The 22,647-nt window shown below is 53.9% G+C and overlaps 8 protein-coding genes across 8 annotated transcripts; 6 read left to right on the top strand and 2 right to left on the bottom strand.

Moving 5' to 3' along the window:
- Nucleotides 1–716: 716 nt before the first annotated feature.
- On the top strand, nucleotides 717–5,305 carry J4E84_009569 (uncharacterized protein; the record flags this gene model as incomplete). The annotated part of the gene is made up of 4 exons (XM_049392131.1): nucleotides 717–992; nucleotides 1,043–1,415; nucleotides 1,463–1,745; nucleotides 1,801–5,305. 4 exons carry the CDS (start codon nucleotides 717–719, stop codon nucleotides 5,303–5,305), a joined length of 4,437 nt encoding a protein of 1,478 aa, XP_049240112.1.
- An 867-nt stretch (nucleotides 5,306–6,172) lies between these two features.
- Nucleotides 6,173–7,756, top strand: J4E84_009570 (uncharacterized protein; the record flags this gene model as incomplete). The annotated part of the gene is made up of 2 exons (XM_049392132.1): nucleotides 6,173–7,151; nucleotides 7,209–7,756. The coding sequence occupies 2 exons, from the start codon at nucleotides 6,173–6,175 to the stop codon at nucleotides 7,754–7,756; spliced, it is 1,527 nt and encodes a 508-aa protein (XP_049240113.1).
- A 147-nt stretch (nucleotides 7,757–7,903) lies between these two features.
- J4E84_009571 (uncharacterized protein) lies at nucleotides 7,904–8,591 on the bottom strand (the record flags this gene model as incomplete). The annotated part of the gene is made up of 2 exons (XM_049392133.1): nucleotides 7,904–8,082; nucleotides 8,144–8,591. The coding sequence occupies 2 exons, from the start codon at nucleotides 8,589–8,591 to the stop codon at nucleotides 7,904–7,906; spliced, it is 627 nt and encodes a 208-aa protein (XP_049240114.1).
- Nucleotides 8,592–9,648: 1,057 nt separating this feature from the next.
- Nucleotides 9,649–14,022, top strand: J4E84_009572 (uncharacterized protein; the record flags this gene model as incomplete). The annotated part of the gene is made up of 7 exons (XM_049392134.1): nucleotides 9,649–9,685; nucleotides 9,739–10,685; nucleotides 10,735–11,337; nucleotides 11,389–11,538; nucleotides 12,481–12,622; nucleotides 12,675–12,928; nucleotides 13,009–14,022. 7 exons carry the CDS (start codon nucleotides 9,649–9,651, stop codon nucleotides 14,020–14,022), a joined length of 3,147 nt encoding a protein of 1,048 aa, XP_049240115.1.
- A 1,076-nt stretch (nucleotides 14,023–15,098) lies between these two features.
- J4E84_009573 (uncharacterized protein) lies at nucleotides 15,099–16,281 on the top strand (the record flags this gene model as incomplete). Its single annotated transcript, XM_049392135.1, has 2 exons — nucleotides 15,099–15,599; nucleotides 15,655–16,281. The coding sequence occupies 2 exons, from the start codon at nucleotides 15,099–15,101 to the stop codon at nucleotides 16,279–16,281; spliced, it is 1,128 nt and encodes a 375-aa protein (XP_049240116.1).
- Nucleotides 16,282–16,640: 359 nt separating this feature from the next.
- J4E84_009574 (uncharacterized protein) lies at nucleotides 16,641–18,017 on the top strand (the record flags this gene model as incomplete). The annotated part of the gene is made up of 2 exons (XM_049392136.1): nucleotides 16,641–17,243; nucleotides 17,295–18,017. The coding sequence occupies 2 exons, from the start codon at nucleotides 16,641–16,643 to the stop codon at nucleotides 18,015–18,017; spliced, it is 1,326 nt and encodes a 441-aa protein (XP_049240117.1).
- Nucleotides 18,018–18,582: 565 nt separating this feature from the next.
- On the top strand, nucleotides 18,583–20,444 carry J4E84_009575 (uncharacterized protein; the record flags this gene model as incomplete). The annotated part of the gene is made up of 3 exons (XM_049392137.1): nucleotides 18,583–18,756; nucleotides 18,812–19,345; nucleotides 19,392–20,444. The coding sequence occupies 3 exons, from the start codon at nucleotides 18,583–18,585 to the stop codon at nucleotides 20,442–20,444; spliced, it is 1,761 nt and encodes a 586-aa protein (XP_049240118.1).
- Nucleotides 20,445–21,068: 624 nt separating this feature from the next.
- J4E84_009576 (uncharacterized protein) lies at nucleotides 21,069–22,110 on the bottom strand (the record flags this gene model as incomplete). Its single annotated transcript, XM_049392138.1, has 3 exons — nucleotides 21,069–21,330; nucleotides 21,384–21,819; nucleotides 21,879–22,110. The coding sequence occupies 3 exons, from the start codon at nucleotides 22,108–22,110 to the stop codon at nucleotides 21,069–21,071; spliced, it is 930 nt and encodes a 309-aa protein (XP_049240119.1).
- Nucleotides 22,111–22,647: the final 537 nt, after the last annotated feature.

Here is a 22,647-nt window from a genome sequence, read left to right on the forward strand (position 1 = left end):
TCTATTGCACAGTGCGCGTGGATCTAGGGCAGCAGAGGTGAGGGAGCTCGACAGTGCATGTCGTCGGCGCTAGGCCCGAGCCAGCGCGCGGTGAGAGATGCGCTCCACCTAGGCACCGCGACCACGGAAGGCCAGAGCACGGGTATGCAGTCTCGCATGGTTCGGTCGCAATGCTGGCTGGCCAACGGCGCAAACACTGGCTAGCCTCTGCACCATCGCGACGCGCCTCTGGCACTGAGGCGTCTTTGCAGGCCCGTATGCATGCTCCGGTGGCTGCAGCCAATGGCACGCCCGTAGCCTCGTCGGCGTCCGCTGATCCTCCCGGTCTCAGGGGCGCAAGGTGAACAGAGCAGACCGACCACCGTAACCCGTTGTCCGCCTGGTCGTCTTTCCTTGTGTGTCTACCGGACGTGTCGCCCTTGGAACTGCTGCGCCGTCGTCTGCCTCCGCATCCTCAGCAGGCCATAATACAGCCCCCCAAAAGCTGCCGCCGCCCATCCCTACCACGCTCTGCTGTCCTGTCCTCTCCCCAGCCGTACGACATGCGCGCGCGCCCCGTCCATTGCTCTGCCTAATTACCTCACCCTCGCCAGCCCAGCCTCTGCGTGCGCTCCGCCTCTCCTCCCTCTGTCTCTGTCTCTGTCTCCCAGGCCGAATGCGTGCGCGATAGGCCCCGGCCGCTCCAGCACCACCGCCCTCGCACCACCGCCGCCGCCATGTCCTTTCTCTTCGGCAAGAAGAGCAAGCAGCAGTCGAATACGCTGCCGCCGGCAACAAGGGAGATCACCTCGTCGCATGGCCCAGGCCAACCACCCCCCGCCGTCAATGGCACTGGCTCACGCGAACTCGAGAAGCCCCGTGGCGGCCCCCCGTCCCAGACACCCACGCCCGGCACCAGTGTGAACAACTCGTTGAGCTCCCTCCAGAATCCTGCAAATGCGCCCACCCCCGAGCCCAAGGCCCTGCGGGAGAAGGCCGACACCAACATTCAGGTACGCGCCATCGCAACTTCCTCGTGCCGCGCCTGTGCTGACTGCGACAGAACACGAACCCCAGATTTGCCGGCAATTCGCCAGACTCGCCTTACCCCTGGTCCTCCCGCCGCCTGAACTTCACCGCAGGCAATCCGTTCCCGCGATACGGCGCCGCCATCAATGCCACGGCTTCCAAGGATGGCACCATCTACCTTATGGGTGGACTGGTGGGCGGCGCGACGGTCAAGGGTGATCTGTGGCTGACAGAAATGGGCAACGGCAGCATGGCCTGCTATCCCATTTCCACCACGGGAGACGGCCCTGGTCCCCGCGTCGGTCACGCCAGTTTGCTCGTTGGCAATGCATTCATCGTCTTTGGAGGAGACACCAAACTGGCTGACAACGATGACCTGGACGATACCCTGTATCTCCTCAACACATGTGCGTAGAGCCTGGAATGACCTATACCTCCGACTAACCTGTCGCAGCTACAAAACACTGGTCGCGCGCACTACCCCAAGGCCCCCGTCCCACCGGTCGCTATGGACACACCCTAAACATCCTCGGCTCCAAGATATACATTTTCGGCGGACAGGTTGAGGGCTTCTTCTTCAACGATCTAGTAGCGTTCGACCTGAATTCATTGCAATCTTCTGCCAGCCGATGGGAAGTGTTACTACCAAACACCAAGGAACAGGCTTCTCCACAGGGCAGATCCCCACCAGCCCGCACCAATCACTCGGTGGTGACTTGGAACGACAAGCTCTATCTGTACGTATCCCAATTTCTTGCCTTGTTCAAACTTTGATTGACTGATTGTTTTCAGGTTCGGTGGCACAGACGGCATCACCTGGTTCAACGATGTCTGGACCTATGAGCCACGTTCCAACGCGTGGACGGAGCTCGACTGCATTGGTTACATTCCCGTAGCCCGCGAAGGCCATTCTGCCGCCCTCGTAAACGACACCATGTACATCTTTGGCGGGCGCACTCAGGAAGGCGTTGATTTGGGCGACCTTGCCGCATTCCGGATTTCCTCCCGCCGCTGGTACATGTTCCAAAACATGGGCCACTCCCCGTCAGCCCGATCAGGACATAGCATGACCGCATTTGGAAAGCACATCGTCGTCTTGGCTGGCGAGCCCAGCTCTTCAGTCAGTGACAGGAACGAGCTCAGCCTTAGTTACATACTGGACACATCCAAGATAAGGTATCCGCCCAATGAAAGTGCTCCTCCACCACAACCGCAGAACACCCAGCGGAAGATGAGTGGTGGTGAGAGAAGCAACGTTCCTCCCGCTAAAGTCGGCTCCCCTCCAACGCGCGAGAGCATGATGTCCGGCCCCCAAATGACAAGAGCCCCAGAGAACATGGGCAACGGCATTAATCCAGGATCACGGCTGCCTCGTGCAGCTAATCAGGGGCCCCCAGGCCCTCCGCCACTTCAGCAGCCTCCGCAACCTCGTGAGAATGGCGTTGTCGTACAGGGTGCCGCGAAGCCCAGGAGCAAGACTCCCACCAAAAACGAACGCGGATACGGCCCACCTATCGATACGGGAGCTGTATCCGCCGTGGATAGAGACAACATGTCACCCATGACCCGCGACAGCCCGTCTACGAATGACATGCAAAGGAAGGCTTCGGATGCTGTAAGCCAACGTACCCCGAAGGAGTCTATGGACACTATGCGCACCGCTAGCACCACCGTTTCACGGAACACGTCCAAGTCTCACCGTGCGCAAGCTTCTCAAGATAGTACAGACCAGGCAACGAGGCAGTCTTTCGAAACACAGCAGCATCGCGGCTTTGTCCGTGACGCTGATCAATTACCCAGCGAAGGCCTGAAGAACGCATCGCTCGCCAACGACCAGAGAAATGCTGACCTGGTCAGAGAACTTGAGCACGTCAAGAGTCGCAACGCATGGTACGCCTCCGAGCTTGCACTTGCCCGTCGAGCAGGTTACAGTTCGGGCAACTCCACAAGTCCTGTATTTGATGAACGATCGGCCGACGCGTTTCGGGATGAAGACAGACCTTTGCTGGAGGCGCTTCTTAAGATGAAGACCGAACTTGAACGAGTGCAAACGTCAATCAAAGCCCAAGGCGACGATGCTGCAAAGAGGATCGCTGAAGTGGAGAGGCAGCGGGATGCAGCCGTCAGCGAAGCCATATACGCAAAAACCAAGTTAGCGGCTCATGGAGGCGGTAGTCAGAACGGAACCCCACAGCCAGATGGAGCTCGAAGCACAAGTACACCTGACGCCGATCGCCTCCAGGACATCAGTCGTCGATTAGCTACATCCTTGGCTGCTCAGGGCGACCTGGCTACCAAGGTGGAGCATTTGACTCGTCAGATTGACGCCGAAAAGAAGGCCAAGCAGCTAGCAGAGGAAACCGCAGAAGCTGCGCAGAAACGCGTACAAGAACTGGACTCGACCCGACAAAAGGCTACGGCTGAATCAGAGAGTTTACGCGCCGAGTTGCACGAAGCTGAGCGTATCGCAAGAGAAGTTTCCACTAGCGCCGCAGAAGCGGAATCGGCATCAAAGCTGCTAGCCATCGACAAGCAAGAGCTGAGCGCCAGGGTTGCTAAGGTGTCCGAAGAATCGAAAACTCAGTCTTCCGTCATTCAATCTCTACGCGATGCGGTTTTTGCATCTACAGAGAAGTCAACATTGTTGGAAAAGAAACTGAACGAGGAGCGGACGCAAAGCGAGAACCTGCGCCAGAAGTTGAGCCAGCTTCGTAGCGAATACGAGGCACGCGTTCTGGAACTGGAGACTACGACACAGAAGCTTCGCGATGCGGAGGAGCTAGCGGAGAGCCATGCAGAAGAGGCACGCCTTCATCGAGCCACTGTTTTCTCTGGTCTGCAAACGATGACGGAACGTTCCGAGCACGATGGCGCAAATGCCGATGAGCGCGTCGTGGTGCTGCAACAGCAAGTCGAAGCTGCAAATACCATGGCCCGCAAGAACCAGACAGCAGCTGATCAAGCGTCGGAGAAGCTTCGACGAGCAGAAGAACGAATCGCCGGTCTTGAGGCCTATCAAGAGCAATCTAGTCGTGAGGGGCTGACCATCCGTAAACAATTACAACAGGCTATGCGAGATGTACAGCTCTCCGAAGCTGAACGTACCGAGCTTCGCCAACAACACGAACGTCTGCGTCTCGAGAGCAATGCGTTTGAAGTTCAACTCAAGACTCTTCGCAATCTTCTTGATGAAAGAGGTGTGAATCCTGTTGACACGCGACGCTCGAGGGTACTAGACAGTCCAAACTCAAGATTTGGCACACCGGAGTTCAACCGCGTTCGCGAGCTGGAACAACAGGTGGATTCTATGACCAAAGCACATGAGGAGTTGCGTTCCATGTTTGAGGAGCGTGAGCATGAGGTCAGTAAAGAATGGGAGGAGAAGCTACAGGCGCTTCACAACGACCACCAAGCTGCCGTCAAGTACCTCCGTGGTACAGAGAAGATGCTCTCGAAGATGAAACAGGAGCTTGATCGTTACAAGAGCGCGAACCTGAAGCTCGAGGAAGAACTCACTCAAGCGAGACAAGACAAGCGTAGCCCTGCTGACGAAGCTAATCACGCCGAATTGGACGCAGAACGCACGGCACTCCGCTCGGAGTTGGACAAGTCGCGGGAGAACATGGAAGCTACCGTTTCGCGTTTCGAGACCCAGTTGTCCAAACTGCAGTCCGATCTGGCTTCCGCTCGCGCCGATGCCGAGACGGCAACGAATGCCACGAAGCAGGCCGAGCATCAGGCGGCTCAGTTCCAGGCAGACCTCGAATCGCTTCGCCGACAGTATGCACAGACAGAAGAGCGTGCACGCGAAGCTGAGAGCCGCGTCCAAATGTTCCTCGATCAGTTTGAGACATCGGTCGATAACTACCGCCGCCAATCCCAGGTTCCGGCTGAGAACGCCCACCCTGAACACAGTCGCCACCGGGCACACGATAGCGTTGCATCGGCCGAGTCTCTGTACAGCCACAACGATGGCTCCAGCACGCCAGAAGCCATACCCCGCCCTTCATCTTCTGCTACACGAAACTCAATGGCCCTTGACAATCTCGCTTCTGAGTTGGACGCACTCAGGAGTCACTGGGAAACTACCAACAAAGCTTACCGATTGAGCGACCGCTTTGATTTTGAACGCATGCCTGAAAACGATAACAACGACGATGTGGATGAACTTTCGCAATGGAGGAAGAGGGTGGAGAGCGACGATGGTCCACAGACTGCCACAGGCAGCCAGGGCCCAAATTCTGTTCAGCCGGCTGCAACCATGATCTCGCCTACACAAGTCCACGGATCTTCGTAAAGGCACACACGAACCTTGAAACGCTTTGCTGCTACTTGATGGGACATGTGTTCAGCGATTTGTAAGGCGTAATTTGGTTTTTTCACACTTTCTCATTCTCATGGTACCATCGTGTTTCGATGGGATTTCGTTTTATACCATTTTTGCTATTGCAGGATCATTGACTCAAGACTCTTGAGCTTCTTGCGCCTTGGTCCACTTTCTGGCACTCAGTTGATCTTGCTCAGTTTGCGCATCAATGACGTAGCGGTTTGCAAATCATGTCATGGATGTCAGAGGAGTTTATTGATTCAGGAACAACCACTGGCAAATGTAGGATTTTGATATCTTAATGTATATGATTTGGTATTTCAAAAAGTGAGCCTTGGGCGCGCGCATATTTGTTCATTCTATTGTTCGAGAAAGAGGCTATTGCTCAGACGGGCCGCAGTTTGTGTGAAAAGTGAAGGTGAAGGGGACTCGACTAGCGCCCCGACCTCGTCGCTCTCCCACGTGGTACAATAGGAACGACGGGCTGTGATTCGCCAGGATCGACCAAACAATACGGTGATATGGAATTTACAAGCATCTTCGAGCTCCAGAATGGGACTTTGTACAGGAAAAAATCACGCACTATTGTCCGACGTCTCGACAATGGGGAAAACGATACACACGGGGCAGCCTACGGGTCTAGGGCTAGTATAACATCTCTATAGCTTCTGGTCTTTCTCCTCCTTGCAACCTACTTTCTACTCACCAACTTCTATCTTTGCTCAAATTCTTCTTCTTCTTCTTTCAACTTGCCTTGGTTTTGACGCTGGTCGTCTTTACATTCTCACACTCAAACTTCTTCATCACTCGGTCTGGCACCGCTTCTTTCGAGCTACCATGTCTTCACCCCAAATTCCTCACTCTCCGGCTCGCTCAGAGGCTCCGGATTCAGGTGCTGATGGACGCAACGTTTCGACTGTTCTTCCTGATGTGCCTGTCGACAGCAACCCCGAGCTACCTGCCTTCAACCCCTTCGAGCCCATTGATTCCGGTCTTTATCAACAAGACGACGGCTTGGGTGATCTTTCTGGGTTCCAGTTCGACGCCGACTTTGCTCAACACCAAGATCTCGGTCACAACGAACAGGCCAACGACCACGCCAACGATCACGGTGCCGTCCACGATGCCTTCGCTACACTTGCAACAGCATCCACCAACAACCTCGACTTCGACATTGGAAACATGGACTTTGACCACACCGCGTTCGACTGCAACGAGTTCACTGGCAACCAAGACAACGCCGACTTCACTGCCACCAACTTGGATCTATCCCTCCAGCATACAATTGCTTCGACTCAGACTCAAGATGGAGGCTGCATATCTACCATCGAGGAGCACACTACACAAGCTTGCAACGAGAAGCCGCAAGTTCCAAAGTACAGCAGTTCTGATGCTGAGTTCAACTTTGAGGAGTTCTGTGCACGCTTTCACTCTGGAGAACTCAGTCCAGCTCAACAGGTCAAGGCTGTCGCCGCCTTGACCGCGAAGAAGAAGGACGCCGTATACCAGGATCTGATGCGCTCTCTTGGATTCCAACCGATCAAGCCACGTGCTCCGGTCCCGGAGGGAGCTCTCACCGAGGACAACTACTTACCCATTCCATGGGAGCCCGAGATAGATGAGGATGGGTATGAGATTATACCCATTGAATTCCAAGCTCTCGAGCCTGATCCGGAGTATCCACCCTTTCAGCCCATCTATCCAGCATTCAGCGGGCGCTTCAAGACTGGCGCAGCCGCTAGAGCATACCGCAAGCGCGCCCGCGTTCCAAAGAAGGGTCCAGCACCAGATGTCGAGCGCGTCAGGAAGTATGGACGTAAGTCACAGCATATTCATTATTGTTTCAACATGAACTAATCTGATCTCTTCCTAGGCATGTACTGGGTACGCCGTATCTACGATTCCATCATCGACATCTCCGACGTCCGCGACGGCGAGAAGTCGATCAACGTCGTTCGCTTTGAGCAAGAGGCGTGGGATCCCACGGACATCGAGGCTACGGCTCACCACATCTTCGACGAGGCCATCGCCGTACACACGCGAGGCTGGGTTCGCCCCAATATCTACCACAAGAAGGTGGTTCGCGGCAAGCTCATGGATATCAGCGAGGGGAGCGCGGAGAGGCGCTTGGCCCGTATCTGTTTGTTGTTGCGGCACGTGAAGGCGGCGTGCGATGATGCCTTGCGTGGAGGTCTTACTCTTGCGCTCTTGTGCGACAACCCTGAGGCTAGGGGCTCCACCAAAGACTCGAACAACAATGGCAACGGAAAGCGTGGAAAGAGGATGAAGGTCGCGACGAAGATTTTGGGGGCTGGGTTCATGATTGCGGCTGCGGCAGATGACGAGAAGCCTGACGAAGAGCATGGCGAGAACGAAGAAGGGGAAGGCGAAGGCGAGGAGCGAAGTGGTGATGAGGTTTGATGGTGATGGTGACGGCGATGGATGCCAGATCTTCACTGCTGTTCGATACCCATTCTTTTTGAGCTCTCTGCTTGAGCGGCTGGTCCGCACAAGAGGCTTAGATGTCCGTTCGATGTCAACTTCCATATCACGTAGCCTTTTTCAAGCTCAGTAGAACTTCACACCTCCAACGCTTTCTACTTCTTGTTTCGTGAACTTGGTCCTCTGTGTCTTTTGTTGGTCCTTATCCGGTGTCTGAGCGGTCTCTTGCATAGCAGCATCTCTCTGTGCCTTCCTCCTCTTCTTACTTTGGAAAAGAGCCTCTTCGTCCTGGATATCCTTCAGAACTATGACATGTCAGCTTCCAGACTGTCTCTAATTATGCCGCGTTCTAGGGTGTTGACTCACCCTCAGCCCATTCTCTTTCGTCGGCCTCATTGCCCGTTCCCAAAACCGCTTCTACAGAGACGTCTTCCCCTCTCTGTACACGCTCAATGACCTCTTTCAATACCCCAATCTTCGCTTCGGCTTTGCGAAGGTTGTGTGTCCTCTCCTGCTTCAACCATAATATCTGGATAGCCTGGCTGCCAACGAGCAATCCAAGAATGATGTACGGGGTAGCGGGGTTCCATTCTTTGCGACTAGGTCTCTCAGAGCGCGTCTTGAGTGGCGTTGGTATCAGAGAGGCCCAGAAGCTCGGCTGGACAATGCGCGGGAGGGACATGAAGCGTGGGTGCGACAGCGGGGGTGCGAACATGGCGAAAGCGCGCGCATTTGGACGCGTAGGCGCGAGTAGGGCGGTGCGGTGGCCTACGGGCATGCGCAGCAGCTGGCGAAAGAGTCCGGACGGGTCCATGGCTAGACGTTGCTTCGACAGGTGGGCTCAGGGCGCGTGGGATGGAACTTTTGGTCTATCTACCATATTTTCGGATGCAGCGGCTCGAAGTAGTTAGCGCTGTTGGAGATACCGAGGTCCCGCCCGCATGCATCTCGCATCATTGACACTGCTCCATCAGCGTCATGTCTCTTTCCATTCACGACGCTCGAATATGAGTAGATTTTCAAACAAGGAAGGCGCAAGAGGGGCCGCAGGAGGCGACGAGGAGGATCTGTCGCCATTTCAGAAAGTATCGCAATGGTTCGAGGCCATACGCGACAGTGATTACGATGCATGTTACCTTGTTGAGTCCATCATGCTGCTCTAATGCTATATCTGTAGGGCCACGATGCTATCCTTGCGCGAGAACTCAAGGTCGAATCGGTTACCTATGCGCCGACAAGCAGCAATCCTCACGAGTCGCGCAACGTCATGAGCTTTACTGTGCCTAAGCAGCTATGCAACGCTGGTGGTATGCTTCATGGCGGAGCCGTGGCTTTGATCTTTGACATTACGACTTCCATGGCCATTACACCTTGTATCCGCGAAGGGTTCTGGGACGGCGGACATGTCTCACGTAACTGTAAGTGCAATCTTGAAGTATCTAAAAGTTTGGAATATGGAATGTGCTAACGTGGCATAGTGAACACGACCTACCTTAGGCCTGCCGCTGAGGGCACAAAGGTCTTTGTCGAGAGCTGGGTCGTCCATCTTGGGAAACGATTAGGGCAGACGAGGGGGGTGATGAGGCTGGGGTCTGAAGACGGCAAGGTCGGCTATACCTGTGAACATGGGAAAGTGAGCCTGGGTAGTAATCTGTAATAAATGCAAACGTCGGGGGCTGGTAGAACGAAAGACGGCGAAATGATGCACATGTTGTGAGGTGATGGGGATTGCGACTAGTGGACCCTGTATGTCATAGCCGTGTAGCCAACCCCAGCGCCAATGCATAGCTGCCATGGCCATACCGTAGGCTTCCCACGGCACCTGCGACTTCCACTACCACGACACCCACACACACCCAATCATTGCGCCAATGGACCTTGGAGATGAAGGGAGCTCTCCGTGGGGAGGTACGTGTCTCTTGTCCTGTCGACGACACTGCGCACAGCTGACAAGCCTCCAGATGTGCCCTCACGGTCGAGCCCTGCGCCGAGTACTCACAAGGTAGAGCAGAACGACAGCCTGGACGCCGAATCTTCCACGACCTCGTCCAAGCCAGCGACCGATGCTGCCCCGACAGCCTCCGCCGCCCCGCGCTCGCCCGCAGGACGCGGCCCCAGAAGGCGACAGTATGGCCTGCAATCCACCAAGCTTGAGGCTGTTGATGATCCGCTGGGCCCTCTGGGTGCTCCCTCGCCGTCGACAGGCCCTGAGGTTGCTCCTCCAGCGCCGCCTCAGAAGGAAGCTGCTGCGTCGCGCACCACCCGGGCCGCCCCCGACGCCTCCACGCCTTCGCTGCGCGGCATGATGGATTCGGTCGACCTTGATGACGACGACGCGCAGCTACGCTCTTCTCAAGGAGCCAGAGTACCGCCTCCAGTACAGGCTCCTTCGAATGCCGCACCCCAGCGCCAGACACAGCCAAGCGTCAGCGTCGAGCAGGCCGCGAAGCCGTCCTTTGCCATTTCGGTCGGCGACCCTCACAAAGTCGGTGACCTCACGAGCTCGCACACAGAATACTCCGTTACCACCAAGACGACGTCCAAGGGCTACCGCAACCCCGAATTCACCGTCTCGCGCCGCTACCGTGACTTCCTCTGGCTATACACACAACTGCACAACAACAACCCCGGAGTCATTATCCCTCCACCGCCGGAGAAACAGGCCGTTGGGCGCTTCGAAGCCGACTTTGTTGAGTCGCGACGCTCCGCTCTGGAGCGTATGCTTAACAAGGCGGCTGCGCATCCAGTGTTGCAACACGACAGTGACTTGAAGCTGTTCCTCGAAAGCGAAGCCTTCAACATGGACATCAAGAACAAGGAGCGCAAAGATCCCGGCATAAGCGAAAGCAAGGGCATGTTCGGCTCTATGCTCTCTGGCAGCAGTGGTAAATTCGTTGAACACGACGACGTACGTACAACGTTTCTCAAGATTAGTCACTATACTAACGGTACCATAGTGGTTCCACGACCGCAGAATCTACCTCGATGCTCTAGAAGCACAGCTCAAAGCTCTTCTCAAGGCTACTGACTCTGTAGTCACACAGCGGAAAGGTCTAGCTGAGGCGTGTGGCGACTTCTCGGCTTCTCTGCATTCTTTGTCTGCTGTCGAGTTATCACCATCTCTGTCCGGTCCGCTTGATAGCCTTTCCGATATCCAGATTCGCATTCGAGAGCTTTACGAGCGCCAAGCCCAACAAGACATCCTCACCATGGGCATCGTAATAGACGAGTACATTCGTTTGATAGGTTCCGTAAAGACCGCGTTCCAGCAGCGACAGAAGGCCTACCATTCCTGGCATTCTGCCGAACAGGAGCTACAGAAACGGAAAACCAATCAGGACAAGCTCTTGAGGCAAGGCAGATCACAGCAAGACCGTCTGAACCAGCTCAGCGCCGACGTTGCAGATGCCGAACGCAAGGTCCACCAAGCAAGGCTGCTTTTCGACGATATGGGTCGTCTGATGCGTAGTGAGCTAGAGCGCTTTGAGAGAGAAAAGGTCGAAGACTTCAAGTCGGGCGTGGAAACCTTCTTAGAGAGTGCTGTAGAAGCACAGAAGGAAGTGAGTTCACCTACCACATTTGATATTCCGGCTTACTGACTGGCGTACTAGCTCATCGAGATTTGGGAGACTTTCCTGATGCAATTAGACACGGATGAAGGCGATACTTTCGTCCCTCCCGCGGGTGTCGTCGCTTCGTCGAACGTGGATGAGGCACCAAGTAACGATTCTACCAATAACCAAGACTCAGAAAGACCGGAAGTGGGTAACGAAGGTGTGTCAGAGGACCAAGATTAAAAGGGCTACACGAGTCGTGAAGCCTTTGCCATATGGGAAGTGTGGGCGCGGCGTTGTGAGGATTAGCGCTCATGTCGGGATAACAAACCCCGATTCCCGTATATACCGCGCGGGTTAGAGATAATCGGTGCTCGTTAGACAGTATGTCAAGTGAGCCGCATGTGGATACTGGATAATTCATAACCTGGGATGCGTGGAGCACCTCCCTGTTTGGATTTGGTAACATCATTGCAAGTAATCTAGCTCATGCTGAACTGCCTGATGGCCAAACTATGTGTACCATCAGGCCTTGACTCTACACATTGACAATTCACATCATTGGCTTTCAAGTTGTTAGCTATGCGTTTCGTTACATCCTACATGACAGTGCCTTGCGTCATCACAATCGGAGGTGCGCATCTATCCGCTCCAGTTTTCGCTTCCTTCGGCGTGATGTTGCATGTCGGGCCAGGCGCGGGGTTGAGAACACTGTATCGTCAGCTGTTGGCCAAGTAGGCGCCGGCAAAAGAGGCGGTTCGCAGCCGGCTAATTCATTGCGGGCAGTCGCCGATATCTTCGATGAGAAGCACCGTATATAGCTGAGCTGTCATGCGAGAGTATCGCAAACAATACACATAACGTCTAACCCACCATCATGCCGCTAGTTCGTAATCCCATTCTTCCAGGTTTCAACGCGGACCCATCGGTCTTGCGTGTTGGAAATGACGGTAAGATATTGTAATGTTCCACTTGAGAAAATGAGCTAACCAGAGTACCATAGTGAGTATTACAGTTTCTACAACTCCCCAATTTCGACTGCGGGACTACCATGAAAGCCACCGTTGGGATTTTTCGATGTGATCTGGGGATTATTGAACCTCAGACCTTAGAAGTAGGCCATGGCACATACTGATTGTGTCAAATTAGTACTACATTGCAACATCCACTTTCGAGTGGTTTCCAGGAGTGCAAATACACCACTCCACGGATCTCGCCAACTGGGAGCTTGTCACACGGCCACTGAGCAGGAAGAGTCAATTGGACATGCGCGGTGACCCCGATAGTTGCGGTACGTATTGGATCAAAATTGAATATATCCGCGCATTTCTGACAGACTTTAGGTGTATGGGCACCTTGTCTCACACATGATGGCAGCAAATTCTGGTTGGTGTACACAGACGTCAAACGCAAGGATGGCTCCTTCAAAGACACGCCCAACTACATCGTCACTGCCGATCGCATCGAGGGTCCGTGGTCTGACCCCATTTACATCAACCACTCAGGATTCGATCCTTCACTGTACCATGATGACGATGGCAAGAAGTACTTCATAAATATGCTGCAAGACCACCGAAGACGTAAGCAGTTCTTCGTTGTAAGTGAATGCCTTCCGGCGACAAGTCGTTGCAGCAGATACCGAGCTCATGGATCTACTTGTAGGGAATCAGAATGCAGGAATGGGATCCTGAAACGAAGAAACTTGTTGGCCCATGGAAGACTATCTTCCCCGGTAGCGACTTAGCTCTGGTAGAAGGCCCACATCTGTACAAGCGGAACGGGTGGTACTACTTGTTGACTGCTGAGGGCGGCACAGCATATGAACACGCCTGTACTTTGGCACGATCCCGCGATATCTGGGGCCCATACGAACTGCACCCTCAAAAGCACATAATTACTTCCAAAGACGCGCCGCTAGCTTCGCTACAAAGGGCGGGCCATGGAGATATAGTCGACACTCCGGACGGCAAGACGTACATTGTCCATCTGGCTGGCCGCCCTACCACACAATTCCGTCGCTGTGTTCTTGGGCGTGAGTGCGCTATTCAAGAGGCTTACTGGGACAAGGACGATTGGCTATATGTGAAGAACGGACCCGTTCCATCTCTTCATGTCGAACTGCCGGCAGCGCGCGACGATACCGCATACTGGGCTGAGCAGCGGTACGAATTCAACAGCAAAGATGGTCTCCACAAAGACTTTCAGTGGCTCCGCACCCCGGAGCCAGAGCGCATCTTCGACGTCAAAGATGGTGCTTTGCAACTCATTGGGCGCGAGGCCGTTGGATCCTGGTTCGAACAAGCCCTTGTCGCACGCCGTCAAACGCATTTCTCGTATGATGCCGAAACAGTCGTTAGCTTCGGCCCAGACGACGAACGCACATTCGCAGGCCTGACTGCCTACTACTGCCGCTTCAACTTCTTTTACTTGACCGTCACGGCCGACTCTGATGGCAAGCGTGAACTGCTCATCTTGAGCTCGGAAGCTTCGTGGCCGGACGGCAATTTGAAACTCCCGCTCGCGGAGCCGGTGTCACTCCCACAAGAGGGCAAGGTACGATTGGCGCTGAGCATTCGGGGTAGAAAACTCCAATTTAGCTACGCGCTAGAGGGACAAAAGGAGTTGACAGAGATTGGACCTGTCTACGATGCTTCGATTCTGAGTGATGAGTGTGGTGGTCATCAAGCGTGAGTTACTTTCCTCTATCAATTACATGACGATGCATGCTAACTTTGCAAACACAGACATGGAAGCTTCACGGGCGCATTTGTGGGTATGGCGGCATCTGATTGCAACGGCACAGAGAAGGTGGCGTCTTTTGACTACTTTGTATACCGGCCTGCTCACCACGAAACGGACCGCTACGATATGTGATAAGACAGTATATATTCGTCGGCACCCCAGCATAGCACAGCTCCATTCAATATCGAAGATGCCCTGCTTGACATGGTGCACGCACAAGTCCGTAATCTCATCAGAAATGTATGCCTACAGCTTGGCTGAGGCATCTATTGCACGAGGGCACGAATACGTGTTAGACAGGATGTGATAACCGGTAGTGTTGATACAAGATCGCGGCTTGAAGTGTTTCAGACCAGCATCCGTAGCGCCGGGTCTGCTCTAGTCTGAACTATCGGCAAACGGCGCCATGACTCGCGTAGAATTTGGTGTTACACCATGGTGAGATGGGGCTCCAAGTGGAGCCTTTTCAAAAGTACGGACTCGAGGTGTTGTACCAAGTCGGAATTGTGCAGTCCAAGGCTCAAAGGCAATCTCAGGCTGATACGGCTGTCGTTCATCTGTCTGTGTCGCAGATCTCTGTGTCCTGACCCCTGCGTCTCAGCACCGTTTCATAGCATGACCGCGAATCCACGATGGACTACATAGAGGTTGTCTTGAACCTCGACTTTTCGACAGATATCAAATTCATCTTAATTACTAAGAGATCTAGCTGAGCTCAGCTTCTTCGTTCGATTGCCTCGGTTCGCCATACACGCAGACATTGCGCAACAGTACCCTTCCGACTTCAACCCCAGCATAAGATGTGGGCACCAAACCGCGTAACTCCAGGAGCGAAACGCACACCATCTGTCCATTCCATCGCATCCTTCCAATCAGGCAGTCGCCCCGTTTCCATGAGTTCACCTCAGATGCAGAGACGACCGACGAATTACGAGTCAGACAACTACTCTGACCTGGGTTCAGAGGACGAACAGCCACAGCCACAACAATACTCTCGTCGTCCACAAGACACCTCCATGTCAGCCATGGCGCAAATGCAACGACAACAGCAACAACCTAACCCCACAGCACCTTTGTTCTCTCAGAAGAAGGCGAACGACGTCGTACATCCTGTCAACGTGCAAAAACCGCAATATCAAGACCAGCGAACCTTTGTTGAGCGGCCAGTGGACGACGATGCAACATCGCGATCTTCCACGCTGGACGGCAACGAGGAGGACCCCTATCCATCGAAGAAGTCATTGGCGCCTTCAGCCACGAAGATGAGCCTCACAGGCCAGGAGCCGGTATCTCCAGCACCCGCACCGCATGTCCCTGGTCCTCTGGAGTCGCAACTTGCCGCCCTAATGTCCAAGCTTGTCTACATCGAACAATCGAATCCTGCCATATCAGTCAAGCCTGAAGAGTACGAGCAGACGATGGCGCGTCTGAAAGCGTTGGAAGACGAGAAGAAGACATGGTGGAAGCGACACGACGCCATCTGGGCCCTTCGAGACGAAGATGTGGAGAACAACATTAAGATTCGTGTAAGTGTAGAAGACGACGGATTAGCGCAAGACATTCACTAACATGTCGATACAGGGACTGCTAGCTAGCTGTCGACGCGAACTGGACGCGACCAAAAAGCTGCGCGACGAAGATCTCATCAACGTGCAGATTGTACGGAGCAAGCTTGCGGAAAAGACAAGAGAGGTGGAGCGACTGCATGCACAGACTGGACGAAGCAGTCCAAGCCGGGGACGTCCAGGCAGCTTTCTCGAAAGGCGCGACACAACCGACCTCTTTACCGCGGCCAAGGTGGCAGCTCTCGAGCAACGAGCTCTCGAATTGGAAAAGCGAAACTCTGATCTTGTCGCGCAATTAGGGGCGCCGCGAGGTGGCAGCATCGACGATCTGAACCGATCGACCGCTCACCAAGCGTGGAAAGGGACCGTTGCTGATCTTGAATCCAAGATCAGGGCCAAAGACGCTGAGCTCGAGCGGCTACGGTCCCAGGGTGCTTCGGGAGGAAGCGGGCAGATGGACTGGTACCGAATTGAAGCCCTGCTTGAGGAACATGCCACCTACCGCGAGAGCATCGGAGGCAAGCTGCAGGCTCTCCGGTCGGAGAAGGAGGGACTCATGAGAGATCTACACCGCAAGGAGAATGACTGCCAAGTGTTGGAACTCAAAGTGCAGACGCTGCAGAGACGGGCGAACGTGGTGTGACGAGACGGTGTGTGACGAGACTGTGTAATGCTAGAAGCGAGTTGGCTACCCAATACCCCTGGTTATTTGATTGTTTTTATTTTCACCGTATCCACCCATTGAGGAGCCGGAAGATGTGATGGTGGCTGACGTGGCTGGTGAGGTCAATGCGCAACCGCTGCCTTGGCAGGTACCTGGCAAACATCGTCATATCCCGTCGGTTGTGGTCGAGCACGACCTGCTTCCGGCTTTCTCCACAGCGTACGGCACGCTGGATCCGGACAATGACATCGTTTGCGCAGCCTGGGGCAGAGCTTAAAGGCGATCATGTATCCCAACTTTCCTAGGTACGGCTCGCGCTCTAGCCTACATTGCCCACCATGCAGTCGGCCCTCGTTTCCATCCTCGCAATTGCTAATGCAGCCACGGCACAGGCCGCCTACTCGTTCGACCCTCTGCAGCATCTTGCCGGCATTGCCCCATACTTCGAGGATCCGCGTCTCGACCCCAAGCCGCCACAGGGCTGCAACGTAACGCGCGCGTCGTACCTCATTCGCCATGCCGCCATCTACGCCAACGACTTTGACTACGAGGAGTACATCGAGCCCTTCACCGACAAGCTGAAGAACACGACGGCCGACTGGCGCAGCGCGGGACCCCTGTCGTTCCTGTCCAAATGGCAGACACCCATTAGCGACGAGGAGCTAGAGGATCTCACCTCGGTCGGAAGACTGCAATCGTACAAGCTGGGTGTCGATGTCCGTCTGCGTTACCCTTCTTTCAAGGACCCTGAGCGCGTATGGACATCAACGGCCGAGAGGACCGAGCTCAGTGCATCCTCCTTCATCGACGGCCTTGTGGCTGAGAGCAACGGCACCGAGCGCGTTTCCGTCCGCGAGGATGCTGCTCGAGGTGCAGACTCCCTGACACCATACAAGGGTTGCCCCAAGTACAGCTCTTCATATGGTAGCGAGCAGTCATCTGTACGTAAACTCACCAAGACAACATAACTCCAACTAACAATACTCTTCCAGCAATACCAAGAAACGTACACCAAGCCCATCGTCGAACGTTTGAATGCATACGCCCCTGCCTTCAACTTCACCAAGTCGGACATTGTAGGCATGCAGCAGCTGTGCGGATACGAGACAGTCATTCGTGGCTCTTCCCCCTTCTGTTCGCTCGACCTTTTCTCCCAGGACGAGTGGCTCTCCTTCGAGTACATGAACGATATCATGTACTTCTACAACACCGGCTATGGAAGCCCCGAGCTGTCGGGTGCTCTTGGCCTTCCCTGGCTCAACGCTACCGCCGTCGAGTTGCTCGCGGACGAGGCTGACCAGGATCTCTACGTCTCTTTCACACACCGCGAGTTGCCTCCTACCGTCGTAGTTGCTATGGGTCTGTTCAACAACTCCGCTAATACCGGAGTAAACAACCCAAACATCACAATGCCCCTCGACAGGCCCAACCATGCGAGAGCGTGGAGATCATCGAGGATCCTACCCTTCTTGTCCAACATTGCTGTTGAGAAGATGTCATGCGACAGTTACGGATTCGCCGCTGACGAGTACATCCGCGTCCTCGTCAACAAAGACCCGCAGCCGCTGGCTTGTGCTGATGGCCCTGGAGAGAGTTGCTCCAAGAGCGCGTTCCAGGATTTTGTTCAAGAGCGCGCCGACATGTTTGGCGGATTTACTGAGGAATGTCAGCCCGAGTACTCTAACTCTACCGATATTCTCACCATATTTAATTAAGACGACGTTCTGAGTCGCTAATAATATAATGTTGTAATGTTCAAATATCTTCTACGCATGCTGCAAGGTGAATGCCGAGCGTCGCTAGTGGACCCCACGATCGCGGGCACTTGTTGAAGCGTCGACGATCATCATGAGATGAACAACACTGAGGATCGCACATCACTAGATAGTCAAGTGACAGTTTATTGCGCATGCGCCAAGTCTTTCGACAATCTCTTGTCCGCGGGCTTCCGCTCTAAGCTGCGCGCGGATAGCATGTGTGAGCTACATTCGCGTGGCTTATCGGCTTCAACATCGCATGCAGGGGGCGGAAAACCATCCAAGGAAAGATGCCGATTAGGATTCAGACAGCCAGAAGCTTTCACGTGCAGCGCAAATGTGCCGACGCAACTCAACAATTGCCCAAGGTGCAAACTAGCCCTATTGATTTTTGTAGACGTCATGACTGGCAGTCTTGGTGTGGACTGATCCAGGAATACCCGAGCGTGGCGCGCTACAACGCGTCTTCTTCACAACGCTCATCGCAATTGTGCCGCCTCTCACACATCAATCCGTCTACTAAATGGGGGAGCATATCGAGAACAAGGGCACGCGCCCTAGCGCGATCGTCGTCGGTGCTGGTGCCGGAGGTGTCGCTACCGCAGCGCGGCTCGCAGCGGCAGGCTACAAAGTTACTGTAGTCGAGAAGAACGATTTCTCTGGCGGAAGATGCAGTTTGATACATCGTCACGGATATGTAAGTCGACGAGCGTGCGGCAGCATTGCACGACTCAAAGCTGATCGCTACGCAGAGGTTCGACCAAGGTCCGAGCTTACTACTCCTACCTCGCTTCTTTCATGAGACATTCGAGGATCTGGGCACCTCGCTCGATGCAGAGGGCGTCAAGCTGGTCAAATGCGAGCCGAACTACAATGTCCATTTCCATGATGACACTACCTTCAAACTCTCAACCGACATCTCCATCATGAAGGCTGAAGTCGAGCGTTTTGAAGGCAAAGACGGATTCGAGCGGTACCTTGCTTTCCTGCAAGAATCACATCGACATTACGAGGTATCCATCATCCATGTGCTGAAGAAGAATTTCTACTCGTTGCTGAGCATGGTCCGTTTCGACTTCTTGTTGCATCTCTTCGAGCTGCATCCATTTGAGAGCATCTATTACCGGGCGAGCAAGTACTTCTGGACGGAGAGGTTACGGAGAGTCTTCACATTTGCCAGCATGTATATGGGCATGAGCCCGTTTGACGCTCCGGGAACGTATAGTCTGCTGCAATACACGGAACTGGCGGAGGGCATCTGGTATCCCATTGGTGGCTTCCATAAAGTTAGTGTGCTCCTTTGCAGAAAATCCTCTTTACTAACGTGATCAGGTGGTTGAGTCTCTTGTCAATGTAGGTGAGCGTTTGGGTGTCGAATTCAAGTTCAACAGCCCCATCCGCAACATACAGATATCGGACGACGGGAAACGTGCGACCGGCGTTGTTTTCGAAGATGAAAGCCAGGAGCCATTGACCGCTGATGTGGTTGTCTGCAACGCTGATCTGGCCTACGCATACAACAATCTTCTCCCTTCCACCTCGTTTGGACGAGCTCTACTGAAACGTCAAGCGTCTTGCTCAAGCATATCCTTCTATTGGGCGCTAGACCGACAATTCCCCGAACTAAGCGCTCACAACATCTTCCTCGCGGAAGATTACAAAGAGAGCTTTGACAGCATCTTCAAGAAGCACCTGATTCCAGATCAACCCAGCTTTTACGTCAACGTCCCCTCCCGCGTCGATCCTTCCGCCGCGCCAGAGGGCTGTGATTCCATCGTCATCCTAGTCCCAGTCGGTCACTTGGAAGGCTCATCCGACGACCAACACAAGGGCTCGGGGCACACGAAAGGCCTGACCCAAGACTGGGACTCGATGGTAGCATCAGCCCGTGAAACCATCATCAGAACCATGGAGAAGCGACTCAAGATCTCGCTCGGTCCCCACATCATCGAAGAGACCATCAACACGCCCGTGACATGGAAATCCACCTTCAACCTCGACCGTGGCGCTATCCTCGGTCTCAGCCACTCCTTCTTCAACGTGCTCAGCTTCAGGCCCAAGACAAAGCATCGCAGCATCGAGGATCTGTACTTTGTCGGCGCGAGCACACACCCTGGCACGGGTGTTCCCATTGTACTTGCTGGTGCCAAGTTGGTCACCGAACAGATCCTCCATGACCGCAATGAAATGAGCCGCATCCCGTGGCGCCCGCTGGACGCCAAGGAAGAGCCCAAGCCAGCTCCTGGTCCATTGGATCGCACTCAGAACGGACCGTATCTTAGTTGGCTTGTCTGGATATTGTTGAGCATTGCCCTTGTGTTTGTGACGGTACCGGGTGTTTTGGTGTATCAGAAGGCTGGTAATGGGTTGCTGGGCGATTGGTAGTGTTGTCGTATGTAGTTTACTGTAGATACGGGCGTAGATAAGGGCTTTTAGTACATTAATGTTGTTGGTATACATTGTACTTGATTTAATGACCACTTTTTGTCATGGAATCCTGAGGGGTCACGATTGTGGGTGAATAGATATGAGCAACAAACGTTGGCTAGCCTGTTCATCAACGTATGCGCGGGACTTGGAGAAAGGGTTGCGGAAGTTATATAGTGAACGAATACGGCACGAATGGTGAAAGTTAATGGTGTGTGCAGAATGCATACTCTAGGCGCAGAAACATGGGTTGTACAATCGAGTCTGCCTGTGTTGGTGGTATACATCAGCGGAGGGTTGGGTGGTTAGAGTATCTGCTGGTTGTGCACTAGCTGTGAACATGTCAAATGGATGTATGCAGAAACATTCGGAAACACGTTTGACAAGGTAAAAAATTAATTAAGTATCTACCAAAGAGGGTATCTTGAAAGTACTCATGATTCGATCCGCGTTACAGTTCCACGTTCTCATCCCCGGTGGGATTGCAAACGCGAAGGTCATCCTAACATTACAACTACCACCATACCTCTGATCTCTCCGTCTTGTCAGAGGCCACTGTTCATCTTAAACCAAGAGATTTGTTTAGACAGTGTTGTCGACGTGAGGAGCTGTGCCATTGTACCCATCGGGGTGGGTGGCAGTTGCGCCCGAGGCAGCAGTCTCAGGCTTGATCTTCTTCTCCTGAACGACAGCGTCGGCATCACCGTAGTCGTGGATGGCAAGACCCAAACGGGCGGGGTCGATGTTCCTATGGCCCCACAGAAGGAGGGCACCGAAGCAGGGCTTGGCTAGGAAATCAAGGACACCGTAGAAGACGGCTTCACTGTCGGGAGCGATAAGGTTGCTGTTCCAGTGTAAGTGACTGCACAATTATGATCGTTGTTGGGAAAAACTTACGCGCCCTCGCATACTCCCCATGCGACAGGGTACAAGATCCAGAGCAAAGTAGTCAAACTTCCGCACATCATGAAGGTCCTCTCGACATCACGGCCGAATGACTTGGCGTGGATGCGCGATTCCCATGCGAGCTGGTAGACGATGTAGAAGAGAGCGACGCAGCCGAAAACGAAGTAAGCCCACTTGTAACGGCTCTCTACAAGAGCACCGACTAGGCCAGTGATGACCATGATCTCGTCAACAACGACAACCCACATGATGGTAGGCCATGGCATGCCAGCAGTGAGGAGCAAGTCAATGAGCAGAAGAGGCGTAGTAATGAACCAGTCGATGTATCGGACGTAGTAGATCGAACGGTAAGTTCCTGCTACCTTGGGGTCGCTACGGGGGAATTCGACTGCGATGGGTGTGAAGCCCAAGTTGGCTCCCATGGTGACTGTGAAAGTGAAGATCAGTACACATCCCTCATGTTGTAATGGGAAGCGCTTGACTTACAGTAGGCGATGCATGCGACGAAGACAACGGAAGCAGTGATGTAGTGGAAAAGACGGTCGCGACGCGCCTTGCGGTATCCAAGACCGATGAAGATGAACCCAGAAAGACCCATGGCGGCGCAGATAGCGAAGTAGAAGTCGGATCCATGTGTGGTAATGGCAATGTCTGCGGTCGCACCATTGACGGTGTTGTCATTGAGGTTCAGCGCATTGTTCCTGCGAAAGAGATCCATTGCGAAAACAGTGGTAAAATGCCAAATGAATAGTATGGGCTGGAATGTACCAAGAGGACTGCTTGACGAAGACAAGAGGTAGCAGGTACTGGTTATATCTTGGACTACGCGCCCATGAGATCCAGAGATGCCATCATGACGACATACCTCGAGCGGATTGGAGCTTGATCATGCAGCATGTCAAAACCCTCAATCGACCAGGGGCCCAGACTAGGCCGGGTTTCGTTACTCAAGAGCCAGTGACGGTGAGTGATGGCCAGTCAGAAGCATGCGCTGCGTTTAGCATTTCCAGTTTCTCTGGTCCAAATGGCTGATTTCAGTGACGGTTGCTCGGTGCAATAGCCATGTCACACTAGGATCATCATCATCATCGACGCTAAAGATTCTGAGCATAGCGCCCGGTCTTTCCGTCTCACCACCTGAGCGAGCGCCACTAGGATTAAGCTTTATGACGTTGATCTATTGAGCTTACTTCGACATCGACTTGCATCTGTTGCATAACGCCAGCCGGTTGAGTTGGCTTGAGGCTAGTTTGTG

This window comes from Alternaria hordeiaustralica (assembly GCF_023758085.1).
Source record: "Alternaria hordeiaustralica strain BMP 2776 chromosome Unknown scaffold_30, whole genome shotgun sequence".
Taxonomy (NCBI): domain Eukaryota; kingdom Fungi; phylum Ascomycota; class Dothideomycetes; order Pleosporales; family Pleosporaceae; genus Alternaria; species Alternaria hordeiaustralica.